This window comes from Atractosteus spatula, chromosome 4 (genome assembly GCF_055471065.1).
Source record: "Atractosteus spatula isolate fAtrSpa1 chromosome 4, fAtrSpa1.hap1, whole genome shotgun sequence".
Lineage (NCBI taxonomy): Eukaryota > Metazoa > Chordata > Actinopteri > Semionotiformes > Lepisosteidae > Atractosteus > Atractosteus spatula.
Window position 1 is genome coordinate 54397114 of NC_142709.1, and position 18996 is coordinate 54416109.

Below are 18996 nucleotides of genomic sequence, written 5' to 3' on the forward strand. Positions count from 1 at the left end.
TTTTTATACTCGGCCTCATTATCTGGCTTGTTTTTTACAGTCTGTAAAGTGTTGATAATGTAGGGACTATAAAAGATTTCTAAACTGTGGCCTTCAAGACCTAGAGTTGAGGAGTTCTGTTTTGGAATGTGTGTAATATAGTTAAGCGTACCTGTAATAATAGCCTCCAGCATGAGTCCCAGTAACATCTGCACAGCAAGTAGCGCAATAGCACTAGGGCAGTCCCCGCTGGGGAACATGGTGCCGTAACCTATGGTCAGCTGGGTCTCCAGGGAGAAGGAGAAGGCAGCGGTGAAGCTGGTGATGTATTTCACGCATACAGTGTGCCCAGGAGGGGGGTTGTCATGGTCCACTCCCAGGTCTCCATTCAGATGGGCCAGCAGATACCACAGGCAGGCAAACAGGAGCCAGTGGGCCAGAAAGGAGATGCAGAAAGCCAGGAGCACCCACCGCCAGCGTAGGTCCACCAGTGTGCTCCAGATATCCTGCAGGTAAAGCAGCCCCTTGGCTGGGGCGCTGGGATGACTGGCGTTTCTCAGGGTGCAGTGCCCATCTTTGGTAACGAGCCGCCGGCGCCGCAGGGCGATGAGGGGTGTGGAGGCTTTCCGGTCCTCATTCCTTTTGGCAGCCATGTCTAGCAGCCTATAATCTGGAACAGCATTCATGGTAAAACTTTGCAAAAGCGCAGAAATCAACAAATAAGAGTCTGAATGAGTATTAGTTCTCCTTTCAAATAATTACTGCAACAGTGTAGAGCAATCGTAGAGTTCATCTGTCAGTGACAAAGAGGAAGATTAGTATGATCAGTTTGTCAAATTGCATATTACTGAAAAGTTAAATAGCTTCATGCCACATTTACTGTTTTATTTTCTTCAGTCTGTTAAATTAAGCAAATAAATAGTAACTGTGCATTAAAAAACAAAACTTTAAGTTTGTTTGCTGCAAAGGTTGTGTTAACTTCTTCTCACTTAGAAAATCAACAAAACATGTTTGGCCAGGGGTGCTCAAACTTTTACATACAACTGTATGCCTGAAGATTAAATATCTTACAAGAGGAAGGTATTTTCAGACTTAATCATTCTTTAAATTGCTACTTTCGACTTTTTTGTGACCAGTGCTATTCCCTTTTTGCTCACAATTGGAATGCATACTGGACATCAAAAGGACCTTGACACTTTTAACTGCATCAAGTTGATAATCTTTTTTTTTTTTGTAGCTGGTTCACTTATATTTTATCTTAAGTCATTTTAAATATCATTTGTCATTAACGGGGAATCTGGTGTGAACATTCCGGGCTAGTAGCGTATGCGTATGCTAGCTATATGAATGTGATGTGTGATTTGCATCAGAGTTTTACTGGACTCTGAGCCCTAGATGTCACACATTGCCCTCTCTTAAATGTTTGGCAGGCCTCAAGTGTGGTGAATAGGGCATCCACAGCATACCTGACACATTCTTGCAAGGAAGGTGTTACCAAAACATAATGGACGAGTATGAATGTGGTCACATCTTGATTCTGAAGGAAGGCTTTAGTCAGGTTACTGTCTTTCAATAAGAGTGGAGTTTTGTATTGACTAGAAACTCCTACTTAAACCAAATATTGGCATATTTTTCCCCTGGTTTTCAGCAGACTTGTACTTTAAACTGCTGAATGTCATCACCTGTTGCCCTTAAACACTCTTTGGTATTTATGCAACAATAACTCTTGTGTAGATCATACTCATGAATCATTAATAAAACAAAATGAATCTGAAACATCTAGTCAGAATCTGTAAATATTTTCTAAAACTATGCATGCATAGTGTTAAGTTACTTTTGATGCTCAGTGTCCCTTTTGCCAAAATCGAAACATAATTTCACTAAGGTTTTATAAAGATCTTATCAGTTCATCATGTATGTAGCTCTGTTATTTACTAGTTTTAATACATTTTCTATTAATTTTCCATTTGTTGCATGTTCAAAACAAATATTTGGTAATCCTGGATAAAGTGGTTAGAAAATGGGTGGGTAGATTGAACCACTTTAAGAGTGATCTGCTTCTTTAATACTGCTGCCTGCTGTAGACAACGTTTTATGTTACTGCTTTATGCCTTGAAGATTTTTACACAACAGTTATGATGTTTGGGAAAAATCCATTCACCGCTTAAAAACAAATTTGTTAAAAAGGACTACATTCTTTATCAGTTTCTTGGCTTTCTTCACTTTTAAATTCTAAAATGCTGATTTTGTGGGACGGACCATTCCCTGCTGTAAATGTCCGTACACACTCGGTATAGCTCAGTTTCGATCTTGAATAAGTGTCTTACCTCTCCTTCCGGATGTGCTGTATTGGCAGCAGCAGCCAGTGCTCGGTCCGAACCTGTCTGAGCAGTGCTGGGACCTCTCCCAGCCCCTGTTTGCTATTCGGTAGCAGCAGCGTCTTAGGAGTCCTTGAGCTCGAGGTGATCCTGTCCTGCAAAGAGAGTCAGCTTATAAAACTGGGGGGTGGGGTGCCTGTTCTTGGAACCATTAATGTTTTGTTTCTCGGGGGCAGTAAGACAAAAGGGCTCTGTTTCAATTAAAGAAACTCCTGCTTTAGGGGAATATTGCATTTGCTTATGGAAGTGATAAAAGCTGCCATACTGATTAAAAAATGTTTTATGTACTGCCTTAATTCAGTATTTTATTGTGAAATTATGCTTTATGACAGGGCACAGCTTCTTAGTTGGTTTTAGGCATGTCGTTCTCTCAATGGCTTGAAATCGGTTCTGGAGTCGGGTGGATTTATTGCTTAATTCAGTGTCGAAGAGATATTTGAAAAAGGCTCTGTGATTCTGGATCTTGATCTGTTGAAATCTAAAAGTTGAAATGTTTTATATTCGTAGAAGTTCTGTAGCTTTGTACACTGAGTTAAGTTAATGCTTTTTTTAGAATTACTTTTCCTGCAGTTACATTTTTAAGATCCTTTAAGAAAAGTAAATTTACTTCTGAAACTGTCTAAAAGGTTTAGTCCAGCAATATGAAAAATCAGAATTGCTCAGTTGCAGGGAACAGAAAACACCCAAATACTGCCCAAGATGAATGTGGTTGATAGCTCTTGCTGTACACTAAAACGTCCAAATGCTATTCAGATGTCCTGATAATAGTAAATGGATATCTCGTAAACCATATAGTTAAGAACATTAGGAAAGTGCATTACAACCAAAGCCTTTTTTAATTTAGATCACTAGAATAATGAGAACTGTCCAATTATACCATAGTCTTAGACTGAGGTTTGGAAAATCCTTGATTTTTTTTCTCTACAGCACGGTTTATTAATATTCACAGATAATTTTGTATCCTAATTTTGACTTTTTAATGTTTCCTCATGTATCCACATTTTTTCTTGCTGAAAGTAGTTTCATACAACTGCTAAGGTCAAAATCAAGAATGTCTTCTGTGGTGTCTTGTATTAAGTTCCTTTATATTCATAGATCATCCCCTTAAAACCTAGAAGTACTGGAAATTTGAAATTGGTAGTTTTCATTCTGAAAAAAAGTAGAACTATGGAATTGGACAATAGATAATATTTAAAATGACATCTGAATTATCAAACTGAAACATCTTTAAACAGCAGAAACGTATGGAGTTGCATTGATGTATTGATGGTCATTGCCTGAGCTTATTGACTTCACCTAGTATCTGCACTGCTGCCCTCTAGGATGAAAGTGCTTAATTTAACCTTTAAAAGGACACATAGTTTAATTAACAAAATGCGTTAATGACTAGCAGTGTCTCAAGTAAATGGGGATCATACTTTAACAGTTGTAGACAACTTTGTTTTTAAAAAATAATTTTGTACATGTGTAGTATTGAGTAGAGAAGTTCAGGTCATTTTTATCGTTTCTTGTCTGTTGTCTTTACACACATAAAGCTGAACGGTATGTGACATTAATATCACGCTTTTTAGAATGATAGAAAATGGTCCATGAAATACATTTAAGTGCAGCGAACAGCCATTGAAGGCTGAAGCAGTACAAAATAAGATCTTTTTCAGCATTAAAATACTGTTTTCTTGTATAAATCAATTTCACTATTTAATTTACTGCAAAACCAATTTTGAGTGTCTTAACATGTTTAGCATTTTCTATAATTCTTCTGTAGTTTGCACTTCTCAAATAAGATTGAGAAAGAATTAATAACAATTTTAAGTAATCCCCTTAAGAATGCTGCCTTGCCATTGTGTCTAAGTGGGTTTTTTGGAAAACTGCCGTTTTTATATAATCAGTTTTTTTCCAATGATTATTTAAATTTGCATAGAATACATTTCCTGATTTTTTTTTCTTGAGAGAACATTTTAAGAAGAATTAGTCATTGTGGATGACCAGTTCTATGTTACAAAATAGTGTAATGGTAATTGTTGTCTAAAAATATTTTCAAAAGTGTTTTTAAAATACTTTTTCAGTTTTTGTACATAGATCAATACATGACAAAAGAAAATTGTGGTAATGTGATTTTTTGGAAAACTACTTTGCAGGGAAAGGTTGCAGTCACAAGTATTTTTTTCACAAATGGTAATCTGATTAAAAACTTGCCTTTTAATTAAACTGTACTTACAGGAGCCAACAACAACAGGCTTTCCCACTTAAACGTCTTTTGAAAACAAAACTTTGGATGTTACATGGTTAATTTAGTCAATTATCAATGGTGGAACAGTAGTTATCACTGCAGCCTCACAGTGCTGGGGCTCTGGGTTCAGTTATGGTCCTGGGGTGATATCTGCGTGGAGTTTGCATGTTCTCCCCAGGTTTGGATGGGTTTCCTCTGGGTGCTCCGGTTGCCTCCCACTGTCCCAAAAACGTCAATTGGCTTCTGGGAAAATTGACCCTGGTGTGAGTGTGCATGTCTGTGTTTTTCTGCCCTGTGATGGACTGGACTGGTGTCCTGCCCAGGGTGTACCATGCCCTGTGCCTGTTGCTTGCCAGGATAGAATCTGGCTCCCTAGCAATCCCGTATTGGATGAAGCAGTTAGAAAATGGATGGTTCCATTTTGTTCCAAATGCTTTTGAATTTTGTCAGAATCAGTTATAGCTAGGATTTGCAACGTGCATTGACTTCTATTCTGAGAATTCAGATTTTTTTTAAAGACGAATTTAATAATACTCTAATGAAATTTCAAATGCGCTCTCTTTCATGACAACATCAGACTTGAGCTTCAGTCTGGTCTGTGAGGGATACCCTAATGATAATATTGGTTAGAAAAATCTGCACTGGACAAGTTTTGTTTGCTGTGTGGAACAGAGTTAATTTAACCTTTGGAGGTTTAAAAAGGGAATAAATAGCCTCCTTGTTTTTTTTTTTTGTCTTCAAGGGACAAGCTAGTACTTGGCTTTCAGTAATATGCATAAAACAGCTTTGTTTAGGATCACAGGTCAAATCACATGAAGTGCATGTGCTGTGTTTGCAAAGAACAGGGCTGAAGGCCATTGGAGAATTCAGGATAGAAAGTCATTTTACCTGCGAGTGCAAGCTCTCTATAAAGGTCATAATGACTTACTGCACGCATCTGTCTTTTTTGAAGAGTTTCCGCAACTGAGGCAAAGTAAGTTCCGTAGCTTCAAGTCATGGTTTTGCCATTCTTCTGCTTTGTGTGAAATACGTTGTGCCTGTCAAGAGTGGGTTAAATTATACTTTTTGTAATATTACTGAGCTGCAAGCCGTTGTAGAAGGTTATCTACCATTTGTGATGGGGCTGTCATGTACTTAATAGACTTAAGTGTCCTTACGTATCCCGTGCCTGTGCAATTAAAGGCAGTGAGAGATTTTTTAGGTAAATTGCTTTTTTTAAGTCAAATCGCAAAGGCGCTTTGTGGTGTGGGGTGTGAGGGACGTAACAAAAACTTTTCATCTTTCAGTTTTTCACTTTGTACGCAAGATTTGGCCTCTGATACAATTTGTCTAAATGTACATTCATTAAGGACTTTTATAGCACAGGGGACCAAGGAAATTTTATAAATACTTTTACTTGTTTTTGGCACCTTAAACTGTCTTTGTGATGGGAGAATTACAAACTGAGAACAGAGGTGATGAGAGGGATCTGCTCTGATATACCTTGCTTTTCTGAGAACTGATCTCACATCTGATTATACAAACATTCCTACAATACAGCCAAATTTTTGCACTAGAATGTCATTTACTTTTAAATGTGCTGTTATTTATATGATGGTTTTACTAACTGAAGCAACTATTCACCATTCAAGACTGCCACAAACTTGGTGCAATTCTATTACTGAAATGTGTTTTTAAGCATAAATGAGAATATTTTCAGCAAGAAGCAATTGAGTTTTCTTCGTAGCTTGAGTGAAAAAGTTGTGACAACAACTTTTTTTCAAACCAAAAGTGTCAGTCAAAGGCATGGCTCTGTAATATTTGCTTCTTTGGAACATCCTATAATCCAGTTCTGTTAGTATCTCTGTTTAAACGCAACAGGGTTTTTTCCCAGATAGACACGATGGTCTTTTGGCACACTCAAGTCTTCTGCAGATGCTTGGTAGTGGTAGATTATTTGGTGATTGAGGCGCCAAATTAAGCAAAGGCACTGTGCTTATCTTTCAATAAGAATTAAAATGTTTTTCAAGATAAATACTGCAGGAAATTCAAGAAACGTGCAGAAGGACCAAGTGTGTTTGATTAAAGTACAGTGCAAGTCCAGAACAACACGTAGAATTGACAGAAACAAAACAAACCTTAACTTGAAAAAAGATTGGTTGGGAACCATCCATGGAAACATTTATAAGTGAACTTGATATAAAATTGCCACGTTTTAATTATAATTAGTCCAAATTCAATAGTATTATTTAAAGTCTTAAAGCAGAAAGGAAACAGGCAGATTGTTAAACTTATTAGAAGGAGACATTTGTGACAGAACGAAGCCACTGAATAAAACGTTCACACTCGAGTGAACGTGCTGATTGAGAAAAATGTTTGCGAACGACTTAAAACAGGTTTGATATTGGACGTACACTACTGGAATTGCCATTCTTTGTACAGTGTGGTGAAAAAGTACTCTCCTTTTTTGGAATTTATGGTTTAAAATATTTAGACATATTTGACCTTCACCTAGTTCACACCAAGAACTAATAATAGATAAAACTAACCTACTTTTCCCATATAACACTTTGTCATTATGTAAATGAAAATCAACCAGCATTCAATACATTTGTGTGAAAAAGTGAGAGCACCTGTAGTTCTACCCTCTCAAAAGAGTATGTGGAATCAGGAACACCAAAACATGCAAAATGATAAGATGGTCATCAGGAAGTAATTCCACCTGTACATAAGATCAGAAACGGTCAGTTTGGTCTTAAGCGCTCAGGTTTGAGATTTTCATCATGCCCATATGAAAAGAAATCTGTGCCAGGTTTAGGGAAAGAATTGTTGCTGCTTATCAGTCTGGAAAGGAAAGGGTTACAAACTCATTTCCAAACAATATGAAGTCCAAAATTCCACCGTAAGAAAGATAGTGTATAAATGTTGAAAATTCAAGAAAATTAAATTCACCCAACAGTGGCCATCCTACCAAAGTTTCTCAGAGATCTAACCGTAATGCCCCTAGAAGTCCCAAAGAACCCCAGGGTTACATCCCGAGATCTATGAGTGTTGACAATCAGGAAGACATTGAATAAGAATGGGTTTCATGGAAGGATAGCCAGGAGGAAACCCGTTCTCTCCAAGAATAACGTCACTGCACAGCTTGCAAAATTGCACTTGACTGAAAAAATACACTTCTGGAACAATGTGCTCTGGGCAGACGAGTCAGAAGTGGAGTTGTTTGGCCATAATGCAAAACGTTATGTTTGGCAAAAACCAAACACTTGACTTTCACCATAAGAACCTCATACAAACCCTCAAGCACAGTGGTAGGGGTGGGTGCTGGACTGTGCTTGCTTTTCTGCCTCAGGACCTGGATGCATTGCTGTTATAATGTCTAGCAGAAAATCCGTACTACACCAGAGGCAACCTGTCTGACAGCCAAAGCTGAACCAAAAGTGGATCATGCAACAGGACAATGATCCAAAATACACAAGGAAATCTACAACAGAATGGTTGTAAAAGAAGAAATGGGGGATTTTGGAAAAGTTAAAGTCTACTCTTAAAACCCATAGAGATGCTGTGGTAGAACTCAGAGAGCTGTGTATATGGGAAAGCCCTCAAACATCAGAGTTGACGCAGTTCTCCAAGGAAGAGTGGGCCAGAATTCCTCCTGGCTGATGTGAGAAACATTCAACTCTAACGATGCAATTTATCACTGCTAAAGGGGGTGCCCTTACTTTTTCACACAAAGATATTAAATGCTCACTGATTATTTTTAAATAAGATAAAACTTTTGTGTGTTATTAGTCAGATGAAGTTAGTTTTACCTACTATTAGGACTTGGTGTGGACTAGTTGAAGGTCAAATATGTCTAAATATTTGAAACAATAAAATCTTAAGGGGGTGTACTTTTTCACCACATTGTACTTGTAGATCACATTCTGTCAGAGCAGTAGCCTGAGGAACCTTTGTAAGATGCGTCATGGTTTATACCCTGAAGAAAGTATAAGCAAAGAAAGCTCTGTGTAACTACGGATGCATTTCATAACTATTTTATGCAGATATGAACGATGTAACTTCAAAAGCTAACTTGAATGGAAAATGAGGATTGTAAAAAGCACAGTAAATGTGTCTGTTATCTGCCTTTATTTAAAGGCTATAGTATCCTCTCACCCTTAAGCAATGTAAGTGGATTTCTGCTTCAGTTCTTGGTCATTTGATCAATTATCACTATATGGAGTTGTTTTTAGCAGCCCTTTTGTGTCTGTTTACTCTAGATTGTGGTTTTTGAGGACATCGAATTAACAGTAAGTCATTTTGCAGTTTGAAAACACTAAGGGGTGTGTGTTTTAATGATGATAAAACTGAAGACAGAAAGCGCTAATCTGGTGCAAATTTTCTAAAGTGATAAGGTTTAATTTCAAAGCAGGTTATAAGACCGTGCCTTGAATCAATTAAAACATACGAAACCTACAAACATTTTAGGTTAATTTTAAATTGTAGTATTCTAAAACAACAGGTATTATAGGGAACACAAACGTTTCAGTAACCGGAGACTTTGGAAAAGTTGAAAATATCGCCAGTTAAGTCAATAACTAACTGAAGTATTGACTAAATGAAGTATTAAGGTCTTGAAAAGAAAGAATACCAGCAGCGCCCATGGCTTTTCAAGTCCAGGAACACTAACCTTGGTTAACAGACCGAGTGGAAAGCAGAGAAATTTCTAGGCGTCCCATATACTTGACATTGACGTTAAACACTGGGTTACAACCATCTTGAGTAGTAACAGTTTGTGAAGGCTAACTTTTGTGTCTGGGTAAAAGCAACACATGCCCCTATTCTGTTTTAATAGATGGGTATATAAAAGATAATGTTAATAGTCACTGCAGCTTTAGGACTTTTTTTAAATGAATGTTACTTTAAGCTTTAGATTGAAGCCTGTTTTGGCATTGGAGGTTCTCTAGGTGGCAAGATCCCATTTTGTAATTTCCGAAAATAATGTACACAGCAGTATAATCTCAAGACTGAAATATACTTAATTTTTAACATGCTGAATTTACAAATGTTTTACTAATACAAATAAAAATGCATAGTGAACAGTCCCTCCATAATGTTTAAAAGGTTCATATTTAATTTTGTTACATTATTGGGTTTGTTTACTTTAAAAAAACACTAAAACCAAAACCTAGCATGGCTTTAGGAAGCATTTATGAATATTTCCCAGTTGATTTTTCACTGTACATTCTGTAATTACTCTCTAAAGCCAAATTCACAGCAAAAGGAGAACTTTGAATTTAGACAGGCAGGAGGTATACATAATTGTCAGTACGTTCAGGGGTTTCCTGTTAGTTACTCATATTGTTTACTTATCAACTGAGCACACAAGCGAGGATCAAATAATTTAATTAAAGATTAAAATTCTTGCTGGATATAAGCAAAACATTGCATAAATTCTTGAAGATTATGCTTTAATCTTAGACTTTATAACCCAATGCATCCTTTCTGAATGAAGAATTGCAGTTAAAATCAATTTTAAAACCTTTCTCTATTGAAAACCAGAATGCAGTAGTTTGCTTTTACAATACATGCAATATATTACTTTTGTAATAAGTAATTGCAAAGAGTTTACATTAAATTTCATTAACGAGTGTGCACGCTCCCTCGAAACAGAAACATGATTCAAAAAACGTATTCTGCAGCTACTATTTAGAAAATAAATTCATTTAAATGTCTTATGCAATCAGAAATATTAACTGGATAGTTGATAATGTGTATCTTGAAGGCAAGCGCTTCATTTTATACTTAAGACCGTCCGAATTGTGAGTTACTTACCAGTTGCAGAGTGGGGATCTTTCGTGGTGGTGATGGCCTTTAACCTGAGTGACGATAGGAGGTAGGGGGCAGAAGCAAAGAAAAAGTTATTAGAAATCCTAAGTGTTCCTCGGTGTTGGTGAATAATACCACCCCAGGGTCTATGAGATGGTTCAGCTCTGGTAGCGCTGGTCTGATCCCACCTTTCTCTTTCCAGTCTGTAGCTCCTGTCCGAAGCTGATTCGACTGGTCACTTGACTCTACATGTGGCCAATTAATTCTTCTATGTGGGGGGAAAAAAACATGTTGTTGGAGTCTGTTGAAAGTGCTAGTTGTTGCTTTCTTACTGACCTTACGAGAACCGATGCCGGTATCTGCAGGCGGTAAGAAATGGACTCCTAATCTGGTCATTGTGAAGAAGTTTAGACTTTGTTTTTATCATTCAGCACAAGTTCACACCAGTCTTATCCTCCTGTTGGATCAATCTAAAGGTGATTTCTTATGTAAATTACTGGAGCACTGATATCTCTAAGTCACACGTTACAAAGAAAGTTAGTTCAACACTAATAGTCTTGAGGGTCTGAGAATAAAGTACAGGAAAACTCTGGACTGAAAACAGGAGATACTTAATGTGGAGTTACAGGTGTCTGGAACAGACTATCTGGCCATATTGACGAAACTTATCTCAAAGATGTTTGAAGAAACAGACTCGGATTCCTGGATCATGCACCCTCCTTGTTTAGCATTTTATGGTCATGTTCACAGATTCTCAATGCGACTGTCTAAGGTTGTTTTCAGGTTCAGTGTCATGTGCATTAACCGCTTGAGTGCTTTAAAACCATGGTAATTGAGGTTTTGTTTCCCCTTTGTTCCAAAAGCAAGTGGTTATATAATTCTTGAATGCCATTAAAACAGTCCGGTTTCAATTGGCACTGAGCTGGGTGATGAGGACCATACCTTCAGGCTGAAGGAAAGCCTGAAGCAATTTAATAGGTCATCCTCTACATGCCTGGCCTTCCACAATGACTAGGGGTTTTCCTTCACGTTTGATGAGGAAGTGCCATTGCTCATTCTGCCCTTTGACTCTCTTCTCTCTCTCTCTCTTTCACAGTAAGGTCCAACTATGAAGACGCCGGGACGGCGGGGTCCCGGAAGCACGAATTCACGCGCTCTGAAAGCGAGAACTGGCGCATGTCCCGCGAGGAGCAGAATGGTGAGGACGAGGAGGGCGGTGGCTGGCGGCTGGCGGGCTCGCGACGGGACAGCGACCGGTGGCGGCCCCACAGCCCAGGTGCGCCAGCCAGACCCACCATGTGGCAACACCTGGAAAGCCCCTGTTGGTCTCTGCCTCGCCAAGCTTGGCATAAGTTGGGTGACAATGAAAGGGAGCAGCAAGTGGTGTAGTTCACAGATGAAGTTTAGCCACTCAAAGTGGGAAAGGATTAGAGAACAGAAGAGGTCCATTCCTTCAGTAGATAGTTTTTTAATAGATTTATTCATCTGGCAACAGTACCAATTACTGGAACATGTTTGTCCACAACCTTCTGAAAGACTACACAAAATGGAAGCTCCCTCCATCTTTCTGAACAGTATCTTTTGGTTCGTTGTTAAAATTCCTTGGTGTAATACAATCATCCAATTTCCACTGTATTTGTGAGCTTTTTTCCCCCGTGTCCACATAGTATTTTGCTTTTGATGTCGTGTTCACTCCTTGAGATCTCAAGGCATTTAGTTTACTTGGGAAAGTGTGACTTTCCTGCAGACCATTAAAATTTGGAATTGTACAGATGTCTGCCACAACAAAGTAAAAATATGTCCATTGGAAGTGTGTTACAGAGGACTCTAATCCAGCAGTAATTAGCTGTTAAGTGTATGGTTTGAAACTGCGCAGACAGTTTCCACATGTTGCTCTCCTACAGGCTTATAAATTTGGCCCAAGTTCAAGTATTTTAGCTGGAACAGAGATATTTCATCTTTCATGTCTGCATATATGTACCTTAAGGTCATAGGTACATCCACTAGTTGTGTTTTCTTCTGGAGTGATCAGTGTTTTCCACTTTTTTGCTTATACTCAAGTCACCAACAATTTCTAATCATGTAGTCACTAGGTCATCCATGTATGTAATCTCCTCAGTTCGTATAATTTAGTATATTAATGATGTTGCCTGTGGGCCCAGCAGCCTGGGAGCCCTCTGGCCTGGCTGTTGCAGATGCTGAAATAATGGGTTTCTATTGGTGACCAGCCCCTAGATGGACATTTTACAAGAACCACACTTCAACCTGACGAGCCAGTGGGTTCCTATTTGTTTTGCTTTTGTGGTCACACGTGAAGCTAAGAATATTATTCACAGATCTCGATCCTTACGCCTTTAAGACCTGCTCTTGGAAAGCGAGTAAATGGCGGAAGAGATATTGCTCTTAAGCCCTTTCAACACGGCCGCCTCTCTCCCCCTGCAGATGGGCCACGCTCGGCAGGCTGGCGGGAACATCCCGACCAGCGGCGCCGCTTCGTGTTCGAGTCGCGGGAGGAGGAGCGGGGGTACCGACGGGCGCGCTCGGGCAGCGGCAGTCTGGAGGACGAGAAAGACAGCCTGCCGGAGTGGTGCCTGGAGGATGCCGAAGAGGAGATGGGCACTTTCGACTCCTCCGGGGCATTCCTCTCTCTCAAGGTGAGGGGCTCTGAGCTCTCCAACCTCCCCTCACGCAAGGTAAGAGAGCTGCCAGGCTTCCCATCTCACCAGGGTCACGGGGTGCTCATGTTTGGCCAAACCCAGCACCGGGATACTATTACACTCGCTGCACACAGAGTTGAGGATGTTTGTCCTTTAAGATGTTACACTTTTAAGTGGCTACTCTGTGGACCAGCCTTGTAATACAATTTCTGCTGTATTGGGATGTTAATTCCATCTGTTTTGTAGGTGAAATTAAGTTGCAAATGTTCTGTTTAGTCTTGTCGTTGCTGCCCACGTGGTATTCTGGCCTGAATATAGCTCATTGGTTACCTTCAGTGTTTTGAGATGTCACGGGGATTGTTAACTTGAAAATGTAAACTCTACAGCAAAAATGTAAAGGCTGGATTCAGAAAGTTAAAATAAGTTATTTATTGTATAGTAATGTGACCCACATTGCATTAAGCAGTTTTGCAATCGTATAATGGTAGAAGTGCATATTTTAACATACATTATTTCAAATTTTGCTATTCACTCTAATAGTGAAACTAGATGATGTTAACAGATCGTATTTGTAAAGCGTCTCCTGTTTTTGCATCATTTATTTGTAAAAGGTTTTCCCCACAGTCAATGATGCACTTCTGTCAGAATGTTGAGGCAAGACCTGTTTCTCAAAATCAATGTTCACATAAATATGATTCTGCTTCTCAAACTCTGCTGTTCCCATTGCAATTTAGTAAAGACTGTGGATGCATTACAGCAATCTGGGGCACAAGATGAAAGCTACTTTACTGTACTGCTGTACTTTAGTGGCTGACATTTATTATAAAATGAGAATATTAATAATGGTTTTATTAATAGAGACGTGGCCCTCAGCACATTTGTGGGGAAAACAGATTGAAAAATATGTTGTAATATTGAAACATTTTGTATGCGAGTGCTTCTATGAAGAGTGAATTGTGACCTTGGGAGAATCAGACTATGTTCCCATTCGAACCCGCAAGCGATATCAGGAGTGTGATGCACCATTTAGACATTGTCACTGTCTGGCACTGAGTGAATGGTACCTCATGCCCCTTCGATGCCTTGGCTTTCTTACATACCTTTTTCGCTATAAGCATTACTAGAAATGGGTTTTGCTGCTTGCAGTGCATTCCCTATATAGGCGATGTCTGTGTTCCCCTAGAAGGCTCCCAAGGAGCCCATCCCTGAGGAGCAGGAGCTGGACTTCAAGCCGTCAGATGAATGCGAGGGTCAGTCTGAGCATGAGGACAGCGACATAGAGGAGACCAAGGAGTCTGGCAAGACACCCAGGAAGGAAGCAGAGAAGGATGGTGAGCAGAGCTGCAGTGTACCAGCCTCTGCTTTCTTTAGTCTCTTTCTGTCCCCTTGTTTTGCTCGACTAGCGTGCCGCCTCATGGCTGTCGTGTTTGGTGTTCACATAGATTCGGCGAGAGTGGACGACTCCAGTGTGCCTGCTCCTTCCCTGCCTGCCTCTGCCCCGGCAGAGCCGCAGGCTCCCGAGCCCACGCCCCCCTGCCAGCCTGAGAAACTGGAGCAGAGTTCCCCCGAGAAGGCAGAAAAACCACCGACACTAGAGGCTCATCAGGAGGCCTGTATACCACAGCGGGCCTCAGGTGCATCTAGCAGTATCCCTGAAGGTACATGCAGCTTCTCTTAATTCAGAAAAGCTTAAGAACACTGGGGTGCTTAGGATTGCTGAGCTATAATGCGGGCTTCCTAGTTTGCAAGCAAAATGACAAATCAGTCCAAATGTCTGATTTAAGGAACCGTGCCAAACACCATTATTTGAATACACCAGCAAATGTAGCACATTTTTAAACCTTTTTGCATATCTTAGAAATAAGCTAAAGAGCCCTGAGGCAGCTGTGCTTTTGAAATTGAAATAAGTGCTTTGACGAAATGGAAAAAGTGCATTAACAATTGTTAATCATTATGACATTCATCCCTGTTCCTCTTTTATAGCATGCAGTATGAAAGCTAATAATGGACCCAAACAATACTGATACATTGTTTCAGTGCAAATCCACTTTCACGAAATACAGATGGATACCAGCAAAATCTTTACTATTAACCTTCTATATCTCCCTTTTCTCTGGCAGAAGTGTCTGTCCCTGCTCCTGTGACACAACAGAAACCTCCAGATATGCCCATTCCAGCCCCAGCTGTCCCCTTGCCTGCAGGCATGGCTCCAATCAGCATGCCTGTGGCCCCACATCCTGACAATGATGATGATGAAGGGCTTAAAAACTTTGAGCAGGTAAACAAATTGAGAGCCTGAGGAAACCTCTTTACATATAGAGATTTTCTTACCGTCTCTTCAGATTAAAAGTGTGAATTTCATTGTTTTTTAAATCCCTTTTCCAAGCATTTACACCTCCCAAACTGTTGCTGTTTGACAGTGAGCTCTGTCGGTGCACTTGATCCACGTGCTTTTATCTTTCTCAGGTTTATCGTTCACTTTTACCATGGTGGGTCTTCCACTATAGCCTACTATATGGAAGTTAATTTGCATTATTAGATATAGGTAGTGGACAGAACAATGGAAAGACCAATGTAAAGTCACTTAATAGGGTGTTGGGCCACAATGTGTGGTGAATACAGACTGCATGGCCCATTACGTAGAGTCTACTAGTGTCTGAAATTCTGCAGGAGGAATGAAGCACTATTCTTCCACAAGAAAGTCAATAATTTCTCGCATTGGACTTGATTGAAATCAGATGTGGTGACTGAGAAGGCTATGACTTGTCTAACATTAGTATCATGCTCATTAAACCATTATTGACCACACATGCTGTGTAGATGGGAGTCATTGTTATCCTGGAAGACACCTCTCCCTCTCAAAATGCTGCAACATGGAATCAAGATGATCACTCAGTATTATTAAGTATTGATTACCATTAACCTCACCTGCTAAGGGAATGAGGGCACCCAAACCACGCCAGAAAAATATGCACCTCATTACAGAATCATCGGATTTCTTCTCTATTGAAACCAAGTACTCAGGGCTGTGGGGTTCTTTAGGTTGGCTTCACACCTGCACTTCTTAGTTTTTTAAGAACATAATAAAGGATTTTCTGACCAGATCCCATTTCTCTACTGCCTGATAGGCTGTTTCCTATGTTCTTTGTACCACTGGGCTTGTTAACGTGCATTGCTAGATGTGATGAGCACTGCAGCCCTATACCATGGTAGTCTTGGTAGACTGTTTTTGATTAAATTGGCTGCTTGCACCCACATGAAATTTGCAGTCAGTTGGCCTGTTTTACCCCACACCTATTAATGCACAGATATCATGGTCCTGGAGGATGCATTTCCAGCTTCTATTGATCTTTGTTCAGTGTTCTTTCCCTCAGTGTTCAGTGTGCTTAGATCATAATGAAGCAAGTACAGATGCATTTTTAACATCACTTTCAACACCTTCGGCTTGTGAAACAGCGAGCTGTCTTGGTCAAGTAAGCTTCTGAAGCCTAACTTGTTTCAACAGTCAGCCCTCTTTCAAAGTCATTGAGGTCTCATCTTATAGCCATGTTGGCCATAATTATAAGGGACCAGAGCAGTCTAGAAAATCTTTACAAGATCCTGAACATGCTGGGATGTTATTTGCTAAATTAATAATTATAATTATAATAATTGCTTACACTTATATAGCGCTTTTCTGGATACTCCACTCAAAGCGCTTTACAGGTAATGGGGACCACCAATGCACCAATGTGCAGCCCCACCTGGATGATGCAACGGCAGCCATAGTGCGCCAGAACAATCACCACACATCAGCTATCAGTGGGGAGGAGAGCAGAGTAGTGTAGCCAGTTCATAGAGGGGGATTATTAGGAGGCCATGATTGATAAGGGCCAATGGGAAATTTGGCCAGGACACCGGGGTTACATCCCTACTCTTTTCAAGAAACACCCTGGGATTTTTAATGACCACAGAGAGTTAGGACCTCGGTTTTACGTCTTATCCAAAGGACGCCGCCTGTTTACAGTATAGTGTCCCCGTCTATACTGGGGTATTAGGACCCACATGGACCGCAGGGTGAGCTCCCCCTGCTGGCCCCACTAACACCTCTTCCAGCAGCAACCTTAGTTTTTCCCAGGAGGTCTCCCATCCAGGTACTGACCAGGCTCACACCTGCTTAGCTTCAGTGGGCTGCCAGTTGTGAGTTGCAGGGTGATATGGCTGCTGGTTAAATTAGTACTTGAGCCATAACTGTGTGGAAGCCTTTGCGTTCAATATATTGGGGTGTCCCTCATTTACCCAGGTGTTACCATTTTCTGTCCACTGCCTTTTTTTCTGTTCTTTGCGGGCTAGATTTGTATCTCCTTTCTGTACTGTGATAAGAAAGCAGGACTTAGACATTCACAGTGCACAAATGCATATGCACATTCACAGATGCATATTTGTGTAAAAGCTGGTATTCAAAAAACATTGCTTTGAGATCTTATTACCTTCAGTATAGAAAGCTAAATGCAGCCGATTGTTACTATTACAATTTGTCCTTAAATCTTAAATCTGAAGCAAGTAAAGGTGCATTTTTTCCCTGAAACACAACCTTCTTTAAATGCACATTATGGCAGGAAGCTGAGAAAATGGTGGCGTATCTTCAGGATAACGCTCTTGATGACGACAGGCTGTCAGCAAAGAGTTTGGAGAGAACAAAGCCTACAGCCTTGCCCCTGTCTCATGAAGCAGCATTGAAGTGGTTTTATAAAGACCCGCAGGGAGAAATTCAGGGTATGTATTAACAGAAGAACATGTCTTCTCTCTGGAGGTCGTTGGCAGGTCAGCCTTGACTCTTCCTTTGTGTTATCAAGCAAAACTTGGTTCCTAGCAATCCTGCTATTGGTGTCCATTTTTCAGATTATTGTTTGTTTTTCACTTATTTGTCATGCATCTCATACTGAAGATTCTTTAAGCAATTCTTTTTTAGCTGCAGACTTAATTAAGCAAGTCAGGAACAAGCAGCACAGTGTTGTGGAGCCAAAGTTGCCTGTTCCTGAATTACTTCACTGCAGTGTGATTGCCTGTGTCCTGATGTGGGTGGAACAGTGTCCTGGTACTCCACTGAAGTGGTGTGAAATGAAATGAAAACATTTTATTTGTTTTTGTTAACATTTCCAATATGCTGATGAACATTTCCATCAAACTGGAAAGTTTGATATCAGAAATAGACAGGACAGGTGTATGTTTTTTGGAAATGGATATTGAAATCTGTTGGAGAAAATAAAAAATAACTGGTAAACTAAGCCAAGAGGACCAGCCGTTCGTCTGGTTGTAGTGGACAAGAGGGCTTACTCTCTAGTTTGTTCTTAAACTGTGCTGCTTCTTGGGTAAGCAATGCAAATCTAAAAAAAGAAAATTTTGGTTTGCACAAGTTTGTGTGGGAGTGGGTTTTAAAACATGGGATTATTGAAGCATTAATAGCAATCTGTTCAGTAAATTAAATATTTTCACAGAATGAAAATGATCAACATTTTGGTAAAGATGGAAAGTACAAATTGGTAATTTTATACCACACATGTCCTTCATGAAAATAATTTGTGGTAAAATGTTCCATCTCATAACTGGACAGTAGAAACAGTCCGAGTCGAATTGTAAGCATGCGAGCCAAATCTGGATGTTACAGTTGTATTGTGTATTGTATGAATTGCTGTGTTTAGGCCTGGAGATTTGATTGGGTTCGACAGGACTTGAAATACTTTCACGGGTCCTGTAATAATATATTTAAATGGCAGACTTTTTGTTTGTTTTGTATTTCCCTAAAATCATGTCATTACCTAAAAGCTAATGCTACAACTGACTTGTTACAAAGAAAAGGCACTTTTTTTCTTCATCATGAAAAACAATACTTTCAGACATGCAGACACAAAAAAGCAAAACTTCATTACATAATCAGACGTTAATCAGAATGTTATAAAACTGTCGTCATTTAGCCACAGAA

At 39.8% G+C, this 18996-nt stretch overlaps 2 protein-coding genes across 7 annotated transcripts in view; one reads left to right on the plus strand and one right to left on the minus strand.

The window, feature by feature from the left end:
* gigyf2 (GRB10 interacting GYF protein 2) overlaps positions 1–18996 on the plus strand; it is a 63293-nt gene that overhangs the window by 23845 nt on the left and 20452 nt on the right. For 2 of the 6 annotated variants that reach the window (XM_088913223.1, XM_088913225.1), the window contains exons 9-14: positions 11474–11653; positions 12820–13070; positions 14218–14365; positions 14477–14692; positions 15155–15312; positions 17633–17789. In XM_088913223.1, coding sequence (XP_088769349.1) covers positions 11474–11653; positions 12820–13070; positions 14218–14365; positions 14477–14692; positions 15155–15312; positions 17633–17789 — 1110 coding nt within the window. The remainder of the gene's footprint in view (positions 1–11473; positions 11654–12819; positions 13071–14217; positions 14366–14476; positions 14693–15154; positions 15313–17632; positions 17790–18996) is intronic. The other 4 variants (XM_088913228.1, XM_088913229.1, XM_088913224.1 and 1 more) reach the window with 3 other exon arrangements.
* Positions 1–18996, minus strand: part of kcnj13 (potassium inwardly rectifying channel subfamily J member 13) — a 28963-nt gene that overhangs the window by 1917 nt on the left and 8050 nt on the right. Inside the window, exons 2-4 of the mRNA XM_088913230.1 lie at positions 10384–10427; positions 2307–2452; positions 152–649 (exon numbers count right to left, since the gene is read on the minus strand). Of these exons, the coding sequence (XP_088769356.1) occupies positions 152–632 (481 nt within the window). The 5' untranslated portion in view covers positions 633–649; positions 2307–2452; positions 10384–10427. The remainder of the gene's footprint in view (positions 1–151; positions 650–2306; positions 2453–10383; positions 10428–18996) is intronic.